General features: G+C 31.6%; 8 protein-coding genes across 8 annotated transcripts; 2 read left to right on the top strand and 6 right to left on the bottom strand.

Moving 5' to 3' along the window:
- Position 1: 1 nt before the first annotated feature.
- Positions 2-3337, bottom strand: TVAGG3_0019980 (importin beta family; the record flags this gene model as incomplete). The annotated part of the gene is made up of 1 exon (XM_001316806.1): positions 29-3337. The coding sequence occupies one exon, from the start codon at positions 3335-3337 to the stop codon at positions 29-31; it is 3309 nt and encodes a 1102-aa protein (XP_001316841.1).
- Positions 3338-3475: 138 nt separating this feature from the next.
- Positions 3476-5634, bottom strand: TVAGG3_0019970 (uncharacterized protein; the record flags this gene model as incomplete). Its single annotated transcript, XM_001316807.1, has 1 exon — positions 3770-5620. The coding sequence occupies one exon, from the start codon at positions 5618-5620 to the stop codon at positions 3770-3772; it is 1851 nt and encodes a 616-aa protein (XP_001316842.1).
- A 111-nt stretch (positions 5635-5745) lies between these two features.
- TVAGG3_0019960 (uncharacterized protein) lies at positions 5746-7036 on the bottom strand (the record flags this gene model as incomplete). The annotated part of the gene is made up of 1 exon (XM_001316808.2): positions 5914-6861. The coding sequence occupies one exon, from the start codon at positions 6859-6861 to the stop codon at positions 5914-5916; it is 948 nt and encodes a 315-aa protein (XP_001316843.1).
- Positions 7037-7790: 754 nt separating this feature from the next.
- Positions 7791-11078, top strand: TVAGG3_0019950 (A-type inclusion protein, putative-related family; the record flags this gene model as incomplete). The annotated part of the gene is made up of 1 exon (XM_001316809.1): positions 7791-11078. The coding sequence occupies one exon, from the start codon at positions 7791-7793 to the stop codon at positions 11076-11078; it is 3288 nt and encodes a 1095-aa protein (XP_001316844.1).
- A 45-nt stretch (positions 11079-11123) lies between these two features.
- Positions 11124-16455, bottom strand: TVAGG3_0019940 (breast cancer type 2 susceptibility protein (BRCA2) family; the record flags this gene model as incomplete). The annotated part of the gene is made up of 1 exon (XM_001316810.1): positions 11443-16437. The coding sequence occupies one exon, from the start codon at positions 16435-16437 to the stop codon at positions 11443-11445; it is 4995 nt and encodes a 1664-aa protein (XP_001316845.1).
- A 420-nt stretch (positions 16456-16875) lies between these two features.
- On the bottom strand, positions 16876-17349 carry TVAGG3_0019930 (thioesterase/thiol ester dehydrase-isomerase family; the record flags this gene model as incomplete). The annotated part of the gene is made up of 1 exon (XM_001316811.1): positions 16930-17187. One exon carries the CDS (start codon positions 17185-17187, stop codon positions 16930-16932), a length of 258 nt encoding a protein of 85 aa, XP_001316846.1.
- A 163-nt stretch (positions 17350-17512) lies between these two features.
- On the top strand, positions 17513-21604 carry TVAGG3_0019920 (uncharacterized protein; the record flags this gene model as incomplete). Its single annotated transcript, XM_001316812.1, has 1 exon — positions 17527-21570. One exon carries the CDS (start codon positions 17527-17529, stop codon positions 21568-21570), a length of 4044 nt encoding a protein of 1347 aa, XP_001316847.1.
- Positions 21605-21664: 60 nt separating this feature from the next.
- Positions 21665-22546, bottom strand: TVAGG3_0019910 (uncharacterized protein; the record flags this gene model as incomplete). Its single annotated transcript, XM_001316813.1, has 1 exon — positions 21983-22537. The coding sequence occupies one exon, from the start codon at positions 22535-22537 to the stop codon at positions 21983-21985; it is 555 nt and encodes a 184-aa protein (XP_001316848.1).
- Between the last annotated feature and the right edge of the window lie 210 nt (positions 22547-22756).

The raw sequence follows: 22756 nt of genomic DNA, 5'->3' as shown, positions 1-22756 counted from the left end.
TTACATTTATAAAAAAATAATAAAAATTTCAATTTGATTCTTGTTGATTTTGTTGTTGCATCTGTTGCTGCTTTGCCTGTGCAGTAATTTTATTGAACACAGTTACCAAATCAATCAAATTATGGACTTGCACGTAAGAAAACGTTTCCTTTCTGTAGGAATCGTTGTTTTTCTGTTCCAAAGCAGTTTCGTAGCAAATTCCGAAACAAGCGAAAAATTTCGGATTGATCTGACACAAGTAATAAACTTCTTTTGCCAGTCTTAATAGACTTTTCGCTGGGAAGTTGACAGTCTTCTTGAAGCACGATGCAATAACACTTATCAGCGATGTATATCCTATTTTATCAGAGATATTGTTGTAAAATCTTTCTGGATCTGAAATGCAGAACTTTACAGCCATGCTAACAGGATTATACGTAGGTACATCAGGTGGCAATCTCATGAAGAAGTTCTGGAACTCGTCATCAGTTACATCGTTGAAATAAATATTAAATAAAATTGCAACGACGGACAAAGCGTAAGAATGGGACAAGAAGAACATTTCATCGCATATCCGATCATAATCGAACACTTCGAATGTCTTTTGTACCCAAAATCGTGCTCTTTCCGGAGATATCCGTATTTTTCCAAAAATTTTGACTAATTTCTTGTAAATACACAAAAGATTATCGGCGTAAAGTTCATTTGGATCTCCAACTCCCAAATGATTCTGATCTTCGTCTGTCGATACGAATTCCGGCTTCGAATCAAGCACGGATATAATAAGAGGCTCGTATCTATCAAATAGATCAATGTTGTGCATGGTTTTGATGTGAGACATCAATAGATTCACAACAAATTTTTGGATGTACAAATTCTTGATGATTTCTGGAATTGATTCCGCATAATTGGTCTCAAACAGATTGTTTATGTTATTTGGAACCAGTTTCCCCAATGTTTTGTAAAGTTTTAATAAATTATCGAAAGGAACTGAAACATCATCGCAATCTTCGTAAGGAACGAGACCCCATTTGGCCTTGTCATCTTCTATCTCTATTTTTTGCTTCAACAGAGAATCCAAATAAATTTTGACAATTCCGACCAATTCTGCAATTTTTTCCTGAGAAACAATGAATCCAACGTTTGGTTTGTACGTGTAGTGCAGGATATTGTTCATTTCGCTTGTCATTTTCTCGAATCCTTTGTATTTCCACGGCTGATTCAATATATCCTTGTAGAAATCGATTGACTGAACAATGTAGTCCGAAACATTGTCACTTTCTTTGAATGTGGAGATAATTGAAAAAATTGTGGAAAATGATTCGATTCTTATTGGCTCAATGAAGTAGTTCTGAGTCATAAGTTGCGAACAGGCTGCATACGTATCAGGGATATAGTTCAAATACAGTTCTTTCAAACTTTTTATGCATGATTGCAATAATTTCAAAGAACTGACGTAGGATTCGATTGTTGTCTGCAGGAAATAGACGTGCAGACCGTTTGGAGGGTTAGGAACTGTGTAATAGCCGCTTGTTACCACTCCATCTGAAGATGACATCTCGATTTCTGTCGGAAGAGTACTTATGAGCCTCACAGATGGTTCTATGAGTGATTCCGCGTACTTTGAGAATGTCTTTGGCCCCATAATGACAATGTATTCGTTGATTGACTCTCTAATTTTAGAAACGAGTTTTGGATGAGCGTTTTCATCGTTGAAGATCTCTATCTCTTTCTGGAAGAATGAATCTATCAGTTCTTCGTTTCCTTCTTCTTCGATATCAAAATTTTCGGAAAATTCGTACAAGATCTGGCCAAAAGAGATACAAGCTTGTGATACAAGGACAACGGAATCAATGTTCAGTATAGAACTCAAGAATTCTACTAAATCAGGGAAATCGGGTTCAATTGTCTCCCAAGAAACCTTTGTAAGCAAATAAGTGGTCGATTTAAGGATGTTACATATGATTATCTCATCATTGAACAGATCAAAACAGGAAATAAGTGTCGGATACAATTGAGAGTAAATTTCTTCGTCAAAAGAGGATTTGGAGAGGTTTACTTTGAGCAGACGCTTTAGAACTCTCGTGATCTCTCTTAAAATCACAATTTCCTTCTCTTCTTCGAGTTGTTGGATTATTATTGTCAAAACTTCCTGAAAAAGGTCGTTGTTCGACATGAGAGACTTGCTACATGATAACAATGAATGGAATGCTGCAAAGCGAAGCCTCGGATGCTCGTGATTGATGAATTTGAAAATATCATCAAAATTATCTGGCAAAATATGGAAATCGATCTCTCCAACGAACAACAACATGCCATATATCAATTGTAGATTATCCCCTTTCATTATATTCTCAAAACACTGCTTAATATATTCATCTTCAAAATTTTTATGAGTAGAATTGATTGTATCACTCGCAATTGATGCCAACGTGTTGTAACTGTTCAGTAGATCTATTTCGGAGTCATCATCAACGATACTCATCACTTGTATCAGCATATCTAAAAATTGTTGGTGAAAAACTTGGGAACCCTTGAACATATAGACTTGGTTCTCTGCAATGGCTGATATGGCAATCAATGCTTGTATTTTTACGTCTTCTGACTCGTTATTTAAAATTATTTGACAGATGTAGGGAGAAAACTCGTTGATATGTTGTTCAAAGAATACGGAGTTCCTTTCTGAGAACGTTCGTAGTATTTTGAAGGACTCTAACATGATTTCTGGAGAAATTGATTCAATGATCGGGTTAAAGAGCTCGTGGAGCTGTGGAAATAGATCTGAATGATAGCACATGGCAAAGTATAGCTTAATTTTCATGATTGGCTCGGAAGATTCGTTTGTAATTAGTTGAATTAAATAATTTGGATCAAAACCTGCGAAATCTGTTGAATATTCTAATATTTCTGATATGGAATACATAATCCATGGTAAATATCGTATATCTGCTGAGATCATTTGAATCAAATACTCTTGAATCATATTTACTGAAGGATCTGTTGAATATCTAACGAGAACAATCTCGGCAATGATAGAACAAAGGAGTTTTTTCTTGTCCGATGATAAAGATGGAGAAATAAGTAGATTTTGGATAGCTTCGCCGAATTGGTCCCAAAAAGGCACTAAAATCTCTTGATTTGATAGTATTTTAGTTCTCTTACTAATTGAAAACAATAATATAACTGCTAACTCGCTTTCTGTCGCTAAGTTTGGGCTGCACGCAATTTGTAAACAATTTAATAAGAATTCTAGTGGATTTTGTTCCATCATTGCAGCTTGCTGCTGCTCGGCTGCAGATCTACCTTCGTCAGAATTTGAAATATAAATTGTACGAAGGAGATTGCATAATTCTTCCATAAATCATGTCACTTTTTATTTTGTTTTACATTTTTGAGGAAATGAACTTCACTCGACAAAATTTTTATCAAAATGAAGAATACACAATCAACATACTGAGAAAATATGATTAATACAACTTTTGAACATAAATAAACAGAATTTTCTGTAATTTTTTGATATTTCTCTATGAAAATTATAAGAACTACCTTCATCGTTCATCTAAAGCAATATTGCAGTCGGTGGGCATGCATTTTTTCTAATCTTTTCTGATTTAACCATGAGAAAAAATTATATCTCATTTTTTAGATTATCGTATGATCATGTAATTTCACAAAAGTAATTTCCTATGACTGCCAAACATTGTTAAGCAAAAACATTTGAATTTCATATAAAAATTTTTATTTGAATCATACATAAAATAAAAAAACTGAAACATAAGTTAAAATGAGGTTACTTCTTAGCTGGTGATGTTGCTGTATCAAGAAGAGACAATTCTTGGATCTTTGAAGCTCTGATTTCGGAATTATTGATGAGTTGTGAGACGTAGTCAACTCTCTCTTGTAGTTCATCTATTTCCTTTTCAAGGTAACCTTCTTCTGGTGCTTCGTAGTTGAAAGGAGATAATTTTGGTCTAGTTGAAGGACTTTCGTCAGAACTATCAGGAATAACAATTAGTTCCTCATCCGTGCTAGAAATAACAAAGTTTGGATCATCATCGTCGTCAATTACTTCGCTTATATCAATAATTTCGCCTTCACTGATGAATTTAGGTTCTTTGTACTCTATCTTTGGCGGTTGTGGCTCTGGATCAGCTTCTACTGTCTCTTCTGCATCTTCAATAGTATCATATTCTTCTTTTTCATCTGGATCTTTGTTTTCTTGTTCATTCTCTGATTTATTCTCTTCGCTGAAGTCAGTGCATGAATCTCCTGATGAGTTTCTATGTACTTTGGAGTTTACATAAGCTTCTTTTTCTAATTTTCTGATTCTTGCTTTCAAATACTGACATTTGTCTATCCAGAAGTCAGCATCGTGGTCAATATCAATGAAATCATCTGGGAAATCATCTTCAACGTTAATTGGTTCATCACTGTCTGGATTCATCAGTTTAATGTTCTCTGATCTCAAATTCTTGATCTCATTCTTCAATGCATCGATTGCTTTCTTCTGTAACTCAATAGTTTCAGTGTTTTCTTTGAGTTGTGAAGAATGATTTTTGAGAATTTCAAGTAATTCTTGATTTTCCGCACTTGTTGAGTTATTTAATTTTTCTCCTTTGTTTTGTTCTTTTTGTTCTTCGTTTCTGAGAGTATTTTCGTCTTTTTCGTACTGTTCAACACGATCTTGCAATTTTTGGCAAGTATCTCTGATTTGAGAGAGTTCATCGACCATTTCTTGTGCATTCTTACCTTGAGAATAGGAAAGAGAGAAGAGCTGGTGACGGAGTAACTCATTTTCATGTTTTAATGAATCTAAAGCAAGAAGCTTGTTCTGAAAATCTTTGCTATCGGATTTAACACTTTCTAATGATTCATGAGCGTTTTTGAGGTGCTGATTTATCATTTCTATCTGATGCTGCCTTAAAAGCTCGTTTTCTTCAGTAAGAAAGCCGATTTGTTCACGTAATTCTTCAACTTCTTCACGTAATCCTTCGGAATCTGATTCATTGTCTGTTGATCCGTTATTTTGTTTTTCTAGTTTTGCTTTTTGTTTTTGGAGCTGTTGGATGATCTTATCTTTTTCACTAATTGTATTTAATGCCTGTGCATACAACTGTTGAGATTTTTCTAACTTTTTCATCGTTTTGATAATTGTATGCTTTTGTACTGTGTTTTCTGCTTTAAGTTTAGATACGCGTGAATCCTTTTTAAGTTTTACAAGCTCATCGACAAGTTTCTTGTTGTTTTCCTTCTCATGATCAAGAGAATCTTTTAATATTTTAATAGTTTCGTTAAGAACCTGGCTATTCTTTTGAGATTCAACATTGTTTAATGATGTTTTTTGTAAGTGCTTTAGTTCGGCAGTAAGTTCACTGTTTAATCTGATAAGGTTTTGATTTTCTGCGTAAATGTTCTTCATATTTGAATTATTATCGATTGCAATTGGTTGGCGTGAATTTACCTCGGATGCTTTCAGATGAGCGATAAGTGATTCCCTTTCTTTTGAAAGTTCATCACATCTCTGATTTAGTTGTCCTTCTAATTCCCAGTTCTTTGAAAGCTTGGCTTCAAGATCATCTATTTTAGATTTAATTCTTTGAAATTGTGGAGACGATCTCCTTGCTTGTTGAGGTGATTGCATTTGACAAATTTTTTTGATTTATTATTTTAGACGTTTAGGAATTCAAAATCTAATATAACCTCTAAGTGTGATTAATGAAAGGTATTACTTATGTGTGTTATTTTTTATGTTCATTTTTAGGCTGAATCCGGAAAGAATAGATTAAAAAATTTAAGATTTCAAGGAATTGATGTAATTGAATCACTACATATACTCTCTTCAAGGAAGAGTTAAAATTTGATTCGCGAAGTTATAGTAATACAAACAAATTATGCTTTAATCTTTGACAAACAAAAAAAATCTTATGGTTTAACTTATGCATCATGAAAGTTAAGCTTCTTTATGTTCTTGCGGAACCAAAATCTTCTTCTGAACCATGAAGTGTTATACAAAATTTCGAATAAGAAACAAATTACGAGCAATAATAAAATTATATAGTAGATTGGTATGTCTCTGTATGTCTGATAATTTATCAATGGTTTTATTATTTCTGTTTTTTCAATCACAGAAATATTTTTTGGTTTTGGAGTGAAATGTTCCCAAACAGGTTGACATCTTCCAGCACATTTAAAATATGCATTTTCATACTGAACATTAACATTTTCAGAGCAATAAACAGATTTTGTGTAGTAATCATCAATTCTAACACTATTTATACTCAAATTCATGTTTCCTGTTGCATAAATAAAAGTAAATCTTCCATTATTGAACTTTGATTCAGTTCTTTTAATTTCAGAATTATTTGAATTTTTCAGAAAAAGAGAAGGAGCAGCAGGAGCTTTGTTATATTTAAATGTGCACATGTCAGTTCTTAATTTAGAATCTTCTATGTATGCAACAGCTCCTTTCTCTGTGGCCTCACAAAAGAATGAATTCACATCAATCATTGAAATTGATGAATTTGACTTCGCAACTAACACTGATCCTTTCTTGGCTTTGCACCTAACAAATTCACATCTATCTAGTGAAATAGTCGAGTTTGTTGAGTCTATGACACTGAGTTTTGAACAGTTTTCAAAATTACATATTTCTATTGTTCCTTTTGATGAAACTGATGAAACGATGCAATGAGAAACTGAGAAATTGGATTTTTCAATTGAAAATTCCGAATCTTCGAATAAAGACCAAATATTATTTTGTTTTCCTATATAATTATTCTGTAAAACTACTGATTTTGTACTAACAACTCTTATAACAGATGAATTGATGTCATTTCCAAATGTATTCGAGAAATTACTTGAAATTATCTTTAATTTCTTCATATTTTTTGAATCAATTAGACAAGCTTTTGAATAGTAAAGGACTTTGTTTAGTGAGATATTTTGTGCTTCAAAATGACAGTTTTCAAGCTTAAACAAAGGAGAAAATAGCTTAACTCTATTTAGTGTTAAATTTTGTATATTACAAATGCCTACATTAGAATCAAGGATCGAATTCATTGAAGAATTAACTATTTGAACATTTGAAATTGATAAATTGATGTTTGATAAAATTATGTGATTTATCTTGGAGGAAGTAATAGTTGTATCATAAAGTATGAGATTACAATTTGTATCTAATAGGTTACATGACAATTTGTTAACTTTTATAACAGAATTCGTAAAATTTAAATGAATATTATTTTTTGTAAGAAAAGATTTAGAGCAATTTTCAATTGTTATGTAGCAATCATCAAATGTAACATAGCCACTAAGAGAAACTTGTTGCTTAACTAACGAAATTATTAAATTCAAATGTCTCAACGTAATTCTTGAGTATCTGTTCTGAAATGGTATTGAAACGTTATTTATTTCTATTGTATTATGATTTCCTTCAATGATATATTCTGATTTTGAATTATTTAGATATTTAGAAATTTGTTTCCAAAAATCTGATTTTTCGTCTAGTTTAATGCTATATTCAACTGAATTTGTAAGGTCCTTTAATACAATTGTTCGGTCTTTGAAGCATCTTGTTAAGATGACGAATAGAAAACCTAACAACAAAATAAATGACATATAAATAGGATACTCATTACTAACACTGGCTAAAAAGTAATGGATCCTGATTAATCAAGTTATATCTTTGAGACAAATTTCAAATAAATTTGAAAGTTGGGATTTGCATAATCATATCAATATATTCTATTTTTATATGATAATGAAGTGATATTTACCAAGTTTATGATTTATAATTTTTATTGAGTAATCATATGAGTGAAGCTGGTGCTCTTGACCCTGCCAAGATCAAAGCAGCACTCAAAATGACTATTCTTAAATGCAATAATCTTGAAGCTGAAATCGGAAAACTCAAAAATGACATAGAAGAAAAGAAAACTAAAATCTCGATGTTACAATCTATTATAGATACAACTACAAATGAAAGAGATGCTGCTAACAAAACAGTTACCGAACAAAATAATAGAATTGAAAAGTTAAATTCCGAAATCCAACATTTTGTCGAAAAAGAAAGCAAATACGTTCAAATTGGAGAACAAGCAAAGAAATTTGCAGCTGAGAGAAACAAACTAATGGAAGAAAACAACTTATTCAGGCAAGCAAATAATAATGTCAATGAAGTAGTTGAATCCGCAGCGAAGCTACGTGAAGAAAACAAAGAATTGCAATCCAAAGTCAACGAATTGCAAAAAGAAAATGATGATTTCAAGTCAAAAACCCTTCAAAATCAAGCATCTGCATTATTGGGTGGTTTTATGGGCTTAGTCAAGGGAGAAAGTCAAGAAGTTACAGAACTTAGAAAGAGACACAACGAAAGAGAAGCGATTTTGGCAAAAATTTCAACAGAAAATAACCAATTAAAGGAGAAATTGCAGAAATTAGAAGCAGAAAAGAATAATAATTCAGAGTACGAACAAATTATCGAAGAAATTACAAAAGAAAATGAAAATCTGAAGTCAAAATTACAAAATCAAAACAATTCAAGCGATGAAACACTCAGAAAACAGTTGCTTGAGAAAGACTCTACAATAAAATCATTGTCTGATGACAATAAATCCCTTTCTGACGAATTAGAAAAATTAGATTCAGAAAAAGAACAAAAAGAAAAGGAATTCATCGCAAAAATAAATGAATTACAAAATTCTTTGTCAAATTTGAACGATAAAAACAAAAATAAAATATCAGAATTAGAATTACAAAATCAGGCATTGAATAACAGTTTGATAGAGTTGAAACATAACAATGAAACGATTTTGATGGAGAAACAACAAATTGAAACTCAAATTTCAAATTTAATTTCTAAAAATTCTGAATTAGAAACAAAACTTCAAAAGATGCAGCAAATGAATGCAGGAAGTGAACAAGACAGAGATATAATTTCTGATTTACAGAAATCATTGGAATCATCAAATATCAAAGCCAAAAATTTGGAATTAACAAATGAAAATCTCCAAAAAGAAGGAAATTCGTTGAAATTGGAAATTTCTAAACTTAATTCAAATATTGAAAAATTAAATCAGGAAAAAATAGAAAACAACAACAAAATAAATGAATTACAATTAAATAATGAGAAATCATTAGAAAATCTTCAAAATCATCAAAAAATTATTGAAAAATTAAATCAGGAAAAAATAGAAATTACAAAGAAAATAAATGATTTGCAAAGTGTTAATGATAAATCTAAAGAAAATATCCAAAATTATGAAAAAATTATTGAAAAATTAAATCAGGAAAAAATTGAAAACACAAAGAAAATAGATGAATTAAATGATGTAAATGAGAAATCTAAAGAAAATATCCAAAACAATCAAAAGATTATTGAAAAATTAAATTCAAAATTTCTGGAATTTGAAAATCAAATGAAAGAAAAAGACAGTGAGATTGCGAAACTTCAAGAAGAGAACTCCAATTTCGTTTCCAATTTGCAGAAATCAAAAGAAGAAAGTGACAAAAATTTGACAGAAAAAATTCAAAATTTAATCAATGACAGAACGAAATTGAACAACACACTAAATGATTTAAGCAAAGAAAACAAAGAAATAACAGAGAAATACCAAAATCTTTCCTCAGAAAATGAAAAAACAAAATCACAAAATCAAAATCTTGAAAAGAACTTAGATTTGGCAACAAAAGAATTATCAACAATTAAAGAACAAAACAAAGAACTAGTTAAACAAAACCAAGATATGCAAACTGAACTAAATGATCTAAAAAAGTTTAAACAAGAAAATTTGACAAATTTACAAAATTATTTGAATTTGATGAAAGAAAGCGAAACAATCAAAACAGAAAACAAATCTTTGAAGACTAATTTAGAGAATGCAACAACAGAACTTCAAACAACAAAATCAAATTTGCAAAATTTGCAAAAACAAAGTCAAAATTTGGAAAAAAGAGCAAATTCTGCAGAAGAAACAGCAGAAAATGTTTTGCAGAAACTAAAACAACAGAATGAAATTAATAATAACTTAGAACTTAACTTGCAAACTCTGAAACAAGAAAATGAGATCCAAAAACGAAAAATTGATGAAAAAGAAAAAATTCTTTTGCAAATTCAGCAACAAAATGAAGAAAATGAGAAGAAAAACTCAGAGAATAAGAAACAAATGGAAACTAAATATGATATAATGATAAATGACTTGAAACAAGAAATAAATGAATTAAATGACCAAATTAAATCAAAATCAAAAGAATTGGATGAAATTAATTTACAAAAAGTGACAGAAAATAATATGAATCACGAAAAAATCGAAAAATTAGAGAATGAAAACAAGATGTATAGTGATAGATGTAGTGATTTGGAAAGCCAGTTGCAAAGCATGATTTCTGAATTAAGACATTTGAAGAGTGAAAGAGATTCAACTCCAGTTTTAAATTCAGAAAATGTCAACAAAATTATTGAAGGATTAAGAGAAGAAAATAAAGATTTGTCTGAGAAATTGAGTGAATCATTGGATAGAGAAAATAATTTGTTGAATGATGCAACAAATCATGATATGGAAATTACAAAACTCAAAGTGGATTTGTCAAATAAAAATAATCAAATAATTGAATTAAAACAAAAAGTGACAGAATTTTCAACAAAAGTGACAAATTTTGAAGAAATCAGTGAAAAGTTAAAAGAGAAAGAGCATGATTATGAAAGAATTAAGAATGAAAATGAAATTGCAAATGGTAAATTGCAGAGTTTGGATAAAATTAGAGGAGATTTATCAAAAACAGTTGATGAATTAAGAGAAAATCTTCAGAAAACTAATTTGAGTTTATCTAAAACACAAGATGAACTAAAACAGAAGAATGGAGCTTATGAAGAAGCTGTGAAAAGAATTGTTAAGTTAATGAAATACATAAAGAAAATAGAATCAAGAAGTCCTGAATATTTGAAGACAGTTTTGATTCAGTTTTTCTCCCAAAATGCAAAAACACAAGAAACATTAATTCCTGTAATTATGGAAATTGCTGGATGCGAACAAAATGAAATCCAAAAAGCTGTAGAGGATTGGAAATCTTCTCATACTATCTTGTCTTTTATGAAGAAATAAATTATAAAATGTTTGTTTAAAAAATTATAAAAACAATAATTTATTCGGACGATTTCAAAAAAAATTATTATGTCTGATCATTTATTTGTATGTTTATGATGCATTTTACCATTGTGTGATTGATGAAGATCCATAATTCTTCTTATTTATCTGTGAGTTTATGATTTTTCTAGACATCTTTCAGAATATGAACTAAGTTTCGTTAGATATGAAGTAATAAATGGGAATACTTCTGTAACAAGTATTTGATGGTCTCATTAAACTGAATGAACTATAATTCAACTTAAAAACTCTTATTAAATAATCGAAAAAGAACAATTTTTTACGAAAATTAATTAATAAAACAAACAAAAAATATTAAAAGTTAAAATGATTCCATGAGAGATTTGATTGATGTTTTGTTGTCAACAGCTCCAATTGATGAGGCGTTGATAACAATGTTATCTCCATTATCTCCAGAGAAGTATTCAACAGAGAATTCGCATTCAGTTAATGCGTCACTCAACAGAACAGAGAAATTCATCCATTCCTCAGCTCTGAATGGAAAAACAGGACTTACCGCAATTTTTGTAAGTAAATTCTTCGCTGTTTTCTCATCATAACAAATGTATCCGTGGTAAATTAAAACTCTTGTAACTGTCTCAATTGAATTCGTGTCAATCTGGAAATTCTCCAATATCTTCGATCTGACGTGTCCCAAAATATCTTTTTCGTCTTTTTGAGAAAAGAAATCATCATAAAACTTTGTCAATTTCCTTCTCATCGAATTTGAAATTTGAGTCGAAAAAGAAACAAAGAATTTGTAAATAATCAATGCATTGATTCTCAAGAATGAAGTTCCTATTCCATCTGTGACTTTCATCATCAAATTCAGTCCACTGACAAAATAATCGTTGTTTGTCAAATTGTCAATGGAATTTTCATCTCCTGTCAAACCAAAGAAAACAATATGTTTATCGTCTTTTTTGGCAAATTCAATTTTGTCAAATGGCAAAAATGTCAAAATACTTGATAACGGTTTTGACACTGTCAGATCTGATATTTGATGATTTAATTTTGTTCTTTGGCCCAAAATGATTCTCTTCATGAATTTCGAGTATTTTTTGAAGTCAATTCCTGGTTTAACAACATTCTGGAAATAATCCCAAATAAAACGGTTTTGTTTGTTAGGTGAACGGTTAAAAACGGTTGACTCATTTGCCAACAACAAAATAATTCCTGATGAATCATCTAAACTTTGGTATTTCAGATTTTCTATCGTCACAAAACCGTTTAAATTGAGAATATCTTCCGGTTTTGACAACCTCGCTTCAATACATGTCAAAACCGCCGAACCGTCAACAACGAAGAGACAATTATTTTCAGACATCAACGCGAAACCATTGATATCAACAAAAGTTCCTGTAGATAGTCCTATTTTTCCAAATCTCCATAATTCACTGAAATTTTCAAAAACGTGACGAGGTCTAAACAGAAAACGTGACAGTTTTGGTTGAGGACTTAAAATATCTATGTGTGGATTTCCTTTTGATGTCAGTCTGTTTCCTCTTGTTTCACTGGACCCTAAATGATAAATTCTGACACATAAACCTTCTTGTAAAGTGTCAAATAATTCCAAAGATGGTCTCCAAAAAGTGACTTCACAATCATTATTTTTAAACGGACAAAGATCAGTACAAAGTACTGTGAAGAAAGGAGTTGACTCTGTTTTGTAATCTTTCATGAATTCTTCAGTATAATTCCTGTAGAATTCGTCTACTTCTTTCTCATGTTTCTTGATATAAAATTCAAGTTCTTTTCTATCGTCATTTTGTAAACTATTCAAATATAATGATGGGTTGTCACTTTTCAAATAAATTTTCAATTTTGGACATTCGTTTAAAGAATCTGTTCCATCTTCTTCTAGTTCTTTTGACCACTGTATTCTTGCCTTTTCCAGATCATTCTGGAGTTGGTTCTCTCTTTCTCTTTCGTATATGTTTTGGAGAGTTTGGTTTCTGACAACTGATGTTCCGTCACTTTTTGATTCTCTGAATAAAAGTGGCAATTTCTTTTGAATTATTACTTCTATGTAAGGAACTAATCCTCCATTTCCAACCAAACTCCTTATATTTACAGGGAACAAAGCGATCTTTTGGAAACCTAAACTCTCATACCATTTTGCTCTTCGAACTGAATTCATTCTCATCATCAATCTCGTGCTGTTTGCTTTGCTTTCCAATGGATCACATGCATCTTCTCCATCAAGTGTCGCATTGCAAATTCTCAATTTGTCACCAACATTTATCTTCCCTTCTTTAAGGAGTTTGTTCAAATTAATGTCTAATGCTCCTTGTATTGAATACCAACCGTCAGTTAATTCAATCAAACCGTCATCAAGAATTTTTGACACGGCAAGAATAATGAATAAATTAGGGGGAGCATCTCTTTCATGGATTAGTTTTAGTGATGATCTTTTTGCTTCGTAAATCTCTCTTTGTATTCTAAATAACATTTCTGACAAAACGTTGTCAAATGTCAGAATTTGTTCGTTATTTTGTTGATTAATTTCTTTGTATGATAAATCTAAACATTTCAATTTCCAAACAATCCATTTGTAATGATTTCTCACCCATGATGGTTTTAGAAGTAATGGATCAACATTCTTTTCTAACAAAGCAACATATATATCATTAACTCCGCGATAATCAGGAGGAGGAAATCTGTAATTTAAAGCATCATCAGATGTAAATTCCATTGGATCATATTCCCTTTTTGGAACTCCTTTGTACTTCGAATATTCTTTCAATGTTTCCCTTCTTATATTGTTCGGCATCTCAAAAACTGTCACTAAACGATCAGGTTTTGCTATCGTCTTTGTGTCACTTTTCATTGGAGTTACTGGCGCAGTTTTAGAAGTCATTGTTGGCGGTTTGAAAGGTTTCTTTCCTTGTGGTGTTTGAGAGTTTCTATTTGATTGTGAAGTGACTAAAGTAGATGTTGGTTTTGGTTTTGTTGGAGTTGCCATTGCAGAATTTCCAACATAGTTAGATAATGCCATTCCTGAAGGAGAGAACTTGAATGAAGAAGGAGATGGAGAGGCAAGAAATGTTGTTCTGTTTGGAGTTCTTAAAACAGCTGATGATTGAGATGATCTTTGTGACAAATCATCGAAAGAAGGAAGAGGAATTTCTGAATTTTTGGAGATAGATGTTTTTGGAGTTCTTTTTAGTTCATATTCTTTTTCAGCTGAATCCATAATTGATTGTGCTTTTCTCAATGATTCCTCTGATGGATTTAATGATTTTTTACCATTCGCTGTTGAAAAACCACTAAATTGTTGTTTACTTTCTTGTTCTGCATCATTCATTATTTGTTGTGCTTTTTTCATTGATTCTTCAGATGGAACTAATGCTTTCTTTCCATTTGCTGTACTAAATCCAGAAAATTGTTGTTCATTACTATCATTAAATATATTTTGTGCTTTTCTCAATGATTCTTCTGATGGATTCAGACTTCTTTTTCCATTTGCTGTTGAAAAACCTGAAAATTCTTGTTTACTTTCATTTTCTGCTGAATCCATGATTTGTTGTGCTCTTCTAATAGAGGCTTCAGAAGGAATAATTGGCTTCTTTCCATTTGCTGTACTAAATCCAGAAAATTGTTGTTCATTATTATTATCGTTAAATATATTTTGTACTTTTCTTAATGATTCTTCTGAAGGCATCAAAGACTTTTTGCCATTAGCTGTTGAAAAACCTGCAAATTCTTGCTTACTTTCTTGTTCTGCTGCATTCATTATTTGTTGAGCTCTTCTTAATGATTCCTCTGATGGAACAATTGGTTTCTTTCCATTGGCTGTAGAAAATCCAATGAATTGCTGTTCATTGTTAACATTAAACATTCCTTGTACTTTTCTTAAAGAGTCCTCTGATGAATTTAATGATTTCTTTCCATTGGCAGTTGTAAATCCTACAAATTGTTTTTCACTTTCTATTTCAGCAGATTTCATCAAATTCTCTGCTTTTCTTAGTGATTCTTCAGAAGGAATTAAAGATTTTTTACCATTTGCAGTACTAAATCCAACAAATTCTTGTTTACTTTCTTCTCTTGCATTATCCATAATTTGTTGTGCTTTTTTCATTGATTCTTCTGATGGAATAATTGGTTTCTTTCCATTTGCAGTTGTGAATCCAACAAATTGTTGTTCATTATTATCACTAAACATATTTTGTGCTTTTCTTAATGCATCTTCAGATGGATTTAAATTTCTTTTTCCAATTGCTGTTGTAAATCCTTTGAATTCTTCTTCGGCAGATTTCATTAAATTCTCTGCTTTTCTTAGTGATTCTTTTGATGGTTGCAAATATTTCTTTCCACTAGCTGTAGTAAATCCAACAAATTGGTTCTGATTTTCATCATTATTAAACATGTTTTGTGCTCTTTTCATTGATTCTTCTGATGGATTTAATGATTTCTTTCCATTAGCAGTTGTAAATCCAACAAATTGATTTTCTCTTTCTATTTCAGCAGATTTCATCAAATTCTTTGCTTTTTTCATTGATTCTTCAGAAGGAACAATTGATTTTTTACCATTAGCTGTTGTGAATCCAAGAAACTGATTTTTGTCATTAAGTTGTTCATTGTTTGTGTTTTCATTTGGTATTTCTTTGGAATCTTGATTAGATTCATCAAATTTCGCTGTAATTTCTTTTTGATTTGTAGAAATTGATTCATTTGCAATGTTTTTGTTGTTTTCAAGTAGTTTTTGTGCTTTCTTTAATGAATCTTCTGATGGAGTAAGTGGTTTCTTACCACTAGCGGTCATAAACCCAATAAACTTCTCTTCTTTGTTGTTTTCATCAGTGTTTTCATTGTTTTGTTCTGTTTCTTCTTTGATTTCGGCATTTTGATTTGAAATCTCCAATTTTTCGTTTGTAAATTCAGTAGAATCGGTATGATTTTGCTGCAAATCTGTTGTTTCTTCTGTTAAGTTTGAGTTTTGATCTGTTTCCTTTGAAATATTTTCTTCATTTGTTTTTTCTTCATTTTTCTCAGTAATTGCATCATTAATGTTGTTGCTTTGTAAACTGTCACGCTGGGTATCATTGTGATTATTTGTAGAATTGTCAGTATCTTGATTTTCATTTTGTTTAGCTGAAAAATTACTGGAATCTTGCTTGCTGGCATTACAATCTTCATTTTCTTCATATTCTTTGTGATTTTCTTCAGCTACATCAATTGAAGGAGGAAAGTCATAATTTGAAATTGGAGTGTGTGGATCACAAGCAACATTACTTGCATCAGTAGCCCAGTTTGGCTCTGAAGTTTCGTTATAAAGTGAAACTAGCTTGTCAATAGAGTATGTTTGCTCATCCATCTAAAAAGGGAAACGAAAATCTTTCACTTTTCGTGTAAAATTTTCAAGAAAATTATCGTCAGGGAAGTTCACTAGTTCACAAGTGAACCTAGCATTTATAGTTATCTGTAGTGGAATATCAATGAATATCATCATTGCACTCGATTTATGACATTTTCTTTTAACTGTCATACAGATTTTCTTATACGAAAATTCAACATTAAGTTTAATAAGTCAACAAAGCATATTTAGTAGTAATATATTATGCGAACCAACAGTTTGTGTATTAGTATCTTTCTATTCTGTCTATGGAAGCATAATCAAGAAATTTCAATAAGCAAGAAAAAGTATTCTTGGTATGTGGGGCCTTTATACTACGGCATTTTTGATTTGTCAGAAATATTAGGTTGGTATTGAGAGAATAAAAAATATAGAAAATTAATTTAGCAAATTATATGCCAATAGTATAATATAATTACATAGTTTAAAAGGTAAGTAAAACACAAGTATAAATCATTCCATAAGTCCTATAACAGCACGAATATGCTCTCCAGTCGCAAAAGTAGTATCGTTAAATGCATCAGATATAACAGCGCTAAATGTAATTTTGTCTTTGTTAATCTCCTTAACTTTGCAGGTATATTTGAGCTTAGTTCCAAAAGGAATATCAATTGGATTGTTAACATTTAGTAAAAATCCGACCGATTGGAAGCGATTTTTATCGAGTATTTCGGCAGAGCATAGTTCAATGTCGTGAACTAAATCTGACATCTTCAAAATAAGATTTCCGTGTTTACCTGTAGGATTATATGTATTAATCGGATGGACGATTCTTTCCCAAATATTTACGTCACCTACTTTAATGCTTTTTTGGATATCAGAAGTCTTGCTTTTTTGCATCGAAAATGTCACTTTTTAGACAATATCCTGATTAGATTGATTTGAAAGGAAAAGTCAAATCCATGAATCATTTTAATATGTATTTATGCCAGTAACTGCTATCCTATAGATTGATAATGATAAATCACTTGTTTGATGTATAATAGCCTTTTTTCGGAAATCTTTTTTCTGAATTTTTTTTTCAGAATTACCTCGGAAAAAAATCCTCACATGCAAAACTATGGACAACAACGAGGTAATCAATCACAAAAGCCTAGTGTAGATATATACTCAACACCTACACGTGGTGGTAATCAAAATTTCATGCAATCACCAATCCGAAATCAGGATCCACAAATTCCACCAGGCTATGGCTCTCAAAATCAATATCCGCAAGGATTCACACCTGGCTATCCACATCCTATGGCTTTTATGCCTCCGCCGCCTGGTTTTTACCCACCTCCTCCATATATGGGACAAAGGCCTGGAATGCCACCTCCAAATATGATGCTTCCAGGAATGCCATATCCACCAATGCCACCACCAGGATATCCAATACCTCCTCCTGGTTATAATCCAATTGTTCCTCCTCCAGGCTATCCACCAATGGGATATCTTCCAGGAGGAATGCCTCCACCTGGAATGATGCCCGGAATGTATCCTCCTCCAGGAAAATCTCCAACTCATCAATTTTCTACGAATTCTCCTGGACAAAATTATCCAGATATGCAGCAAAATCAATATCAGCAAAGCGCTTACCAAATGCCTCCTAATCCAAATAGATATTCTCAAAGAAATTATCAATATAACCAACAGATGCAATACGGTAACAATGGACGTGATATTAACATTCAACAGCAATATCCAAACAATCCTCAGCAACAACAACAAGGAAATTTCCAACAAAATACGAAATTATCTTCTGGTCTTTCAGCAGCAGCCAAATTTGTTATACAAGCGGAAGCTCCATCACAAAAATTTGCTCCTAATCCTCAGAAAACTCAGCAACAGCCAATTCAACAAAATCCAACACCTCAATACGGCCAAGCTGGAATTTCTGCAGCTGCAAAGCTCGGAATATCAATGCAACTACCAAATGATCCGAAATACCAGTCACAACCGCAGAATGTTAATGTTGACAGAGAAAATGCGATTCGAAATGCCTCAAAATTCGGAATTACAGCTGAACTACCAGGCGACAAGAAACAAGATAATCAACAGTTCAGACAAACAGCACTTGCGGCCCATTACGGAATCAATGCTCAGCCTCCAGGTTCATCATCACGAATTCCGAACAAAGAAGCGAACGTAATCATTGCAAGTGAGTTTGGAATCAAGGCAGAAATACCAGGAATGAACAAACCAAAGCAACAACAGTATTCCCAAGTATCTCAAATTTATCCACAGCAACAACCAATACAAGTACAGCAGAACACACATAAACTGTCATTCGGAAGGGTTGGAAACATGGATAAACCATCAAAAGCTTTGAATAGTTTTGGAATTTCGATACAAAGGCCAAATCAGGATCCAAACGAAGACCAATACCAAATGCAGCAACAACAAGAATACCAGTATCAGATGCAACAGCAGAATCAGTATCAAATGCCTGAGAAATCGTCACATAGAAAGAAAAAGAGGAAATCTCCTTTACAAAACCCAATTCCTTTACCTCCTGAAGATGAAATTGTTGAAGAACTGTTATATGACTATGGCGAAGTTTTCCCTGAAGATTTCGAAAGATTTTTGCCAGATTTTATTTATGAATATATTTATCAGATATTAGATACAGTTCCAGACGATTGCTTGAGACTATTGACTGATATTAACCTCGATGAGAAGATGACACAGCTTTCTCCTGAGTTCGTCAACGCTGTAAAACTTCATAAGATTAATCCATCAAAATATCCGATGCCAGAAGATCCAGAGCCACCAGAACTACTTCAAAGACGTCATAGACATGATCGCAAACACAAGCAAACATTGGTTGTTCAGAAGAAAGCACAAATTTCTGAATCTTACTCTGATTTAGACCAAGAATACGAAGAAGAAGAACCTAAATCAAAGAATGGATTAGTTATATCTAAAGGATTCATTGGAAAGTCACAAACAAAGGAAGAACCAAAGAAAGTCACAAAAGAAGAAAACAAAAAACCAAAAGAAACAAAAATTGAACAAAAGAAAGTTGATGAACTTGGTCCTCAATTTGTTATTAAGAAAGACACTCAGAAACAGAGACAAGAATCATTTGAAGAAGAGGAATTCAATGAAGAAAACAATGATTTCGGTGGAAATGTTGTTTTGATGAAGAAACAACAGAAATTTGAAGAGGAAGAAGAGTTTGATAACATGGCTGATGACGAAGACTTAGGTCCATCATTTGTAATGGAAACAAACTCAGCTCAACAACAGGACAAAGACATTTCAACTGCATTCGAACAGATCTCTCAACAAGAACCAGTTGAATTCATTCAAAAAGAAGAAGAAATCAAACAAAATAATGAAGAAGAAAAGAAAGTAATTCCAACTGAAAAAGAAGAAATTAAACCGAAGCAAGAAATAAAGAAAGAAGAAGCCAAACCAAAAGAAGAAAAGAAAGTTGAAGAAACTGAAATCAAAGAAAATACTTCAACTAAACCAAATGAAATCAAAGAAGAAATTAAACCAACAATTGAAGAAAAGAAAGAAGAAACAAAAGAAATCGAACAAACAAAGAAAGATGAAATTAAAGAAGAGCCAAAGAAACAAGAAGAAATCAAACAAAAAGAAGCCGAACAACCAGTACAGAAACAAGAAGAACCAATTGAACAAAAGAAAGAAACAGAACAACCAAAACAAGAAGAAATCAAAGAAATCAATCCACCAGAACAAAAAGTTCAAGAACAAATTGAACAAGAGAAGAAAGAAATTATTCCAGAAAATAAAGAAAAGAAAGAAGAAAATAAGATGGAAGAAGAGGAAGAACAGAATCCAAATGATGAAGACATTCAAGCAGAGGAAGAAAAGCCAGAAGACATGGCAAAACCAGGAGAAGAAGAGGAGGAACAGAAAGATGAGGAAGAAGAAGACATCGATGAAATGCTTGGAGATATTGAGTATTTCCAGGGATCTGATGGAGTTATCTATGACAGATTTTGGCCAGAAAACGAAATGATCTATGAACAACTCCATGAAGCATTTCCACTTACATTTGCATCATTTTATCCTGAAGAATACGCAGATTACATTAATCATTACATTGCAAACGCAAGAGATTTCATTCATTTCACAATGGATCCAAACTTTGACAAGCAAATGACTCCTATTTCTAAAGAAGACATAGAGAAAGCACTTCAAAAGAGAAAACAAACAGAAGACAGCAAATCAATAACTATCCAGAAATCATCAGATAGCTCTAAACAATTAAAATTAGGTAAGTCTGATACAGAACAAGAAAATAAAAATTCTCAAAAAATTGACAAACAAGAAGAAGATTTATTCAAAGCATTTGAAGATGACATTGATGATGAATACGATGAATTCAAAGATGTATACGTCGAAGGCGAAGAAATCGAGCCACCTGTCGTAGAAAAGCCAAACAAAGAAGTCAAAAAGAAAGTTGAAGTCAGAAAGATGACAGAAGAAGAAAAGAAATCTGCCAAAGAAAAAACTGACTTGGCAGAAATAGCTCAACCAATTTTGACAGAAGAAGATGAACCAGTCATCTTGTCTTTCCCTGATAGTAACGAAAACTACATTCGTTCTAAAGACGGAAAGTTCATCTACAAGATTCCACAAGGATACGAGAATTTACCTCCTGATTCATTGTTGGAAATGTTGGAAGATGAAAATTGTGGAAAATTCACACCTGTAACGGTTCCACAACAACATGATGAAGAAGAGGAGTTTGCTGCTAATGAACATGATGATTTACCTGATTCTTTGTTTGCTGCGAATGATTCTAAACCAAAACAAATTGTTTTAGGAAGTAACAACATTGTTGTTGAGAGAAGAAAACCAGGAGATCCAATTCCTGAAAATGTTCCTGTTAGATTTGAAGATTTCGAAGATGATTTCGACTTCGAAGAAGATGATTTCCAAGTTTATCATAATCCACAGTTTAATATTCCAACAAATAACAACAACGGTGCCGGAGATATTCCTCCAGACATGTTGGAAGCAATGTTAGGAATTCCTGATGATACAAATATGTATAACGAAGACGAATTATACATGAGAAGACAAGTTAAACCAGGTCCAATAGTAGTAGAAAGACCTAAGAAAACTCAGAAATAATATATTATTTCAATCAAAAGAAAAAAATCAAAAAAATATTGTGAATTTATAAAAAAATTATTTTTAAGTTTATTAATATGCTTTTTATAATATATTTCGATTCATATCAACATATTTTTCTTAAATAAGTTTTATTGTGCCTTAATCAAAATCAAATTGTTTTGAATTTTTAACATGTGTTAGATCGAAAGCTCAAATAAGTCAAATGTATTGGATGTAGTAATGATTCACTGATTCTCAATAGATATTTTTGAGATGAAACAACAGAAATGTTATATATGAAGTACAAACCTTGGATAATAGGTGATTTATAAAAGGCTATTGAAAAACAAAGCATTAAAAGATAGATTCCATGGATTTATTAAACGATTACAAACAATAAATTAAAAAAAAATATAATAAATATACAAGATTAAGCTATTTCAATCTTGAATCCGATTGTTAAAACTATGTACAGGATCTCAAGTAATACTAAAAATACGAAAAATCCAATTCCAACCTTACAGTTGGTATCAATTATAAAACTAGATGAATCTTCTTGTGTGTCGGCTTCAAAACGACTGAAAAGAGTATCTTTGTATTCAATTTTGGATGTCGGCTTTGAAGGAAAAATTTGCAAATCCTCAAAAACTGGTCTTGGACGCTCTTGATTACCCTCTAACTCTGCCAATGCTTGATTTGATTCTGAATGCTTTAAAGAACTTCTTCGATGTTTCTTTGGTAAATTGAGTGTTTCTTTTAGTGTTTCAGACATTGAACTGCTTGAATCGTCAATTGAAGCATCATTTTCTTCTTTTTTCTTATATTTTGAACGCCTTTTAAAGAAATTCTTAGTAATTTGATACATTTGATTTTCGTTCGAAAGATTTATTAAGCTTGGAACATTTTCTTTGACTCTGTTGCATGTTTGGATTGATGTTTCACCTTCAAGCGGTGCAGTTTCTATCTCAATCGAAGGTTCGACCATGAAAATTTTATAAACTTATTCAAATTAATTCAATATGGTCAAAATTTTGTCAACAAAATAGCAAATGCCTGTCAATTGTCATAACATCCGGATTTATCACGTAATTTAGCCAATTTCCCTTGGAAAAATGATCGAAAAAAATTCAATCTAATTAAAATGAACCATAACCTAAACAATAATTATATATTGCATATGTATGCTCTAAAAGTTGGAGAGAAA

The sequence above is a fragment of the Trichomonas vaginalis genome, chromosome IV (assembly GCF_026262505.1).
Source record: "Trichomonas vaginalis G3 chromosome IV, whole genome shotgun sequence".
Classification (NCBI taxonomy): Eukaryota; Parabasalia; order Trichomonadida; family Trichomonadidae; genus Trichomonas; species Trichomonas vaginalis.
Note: the sequence above shows the minus strand (reverse complement) of the source record. Positions and strands in the feature narration are given on the sequence as shown.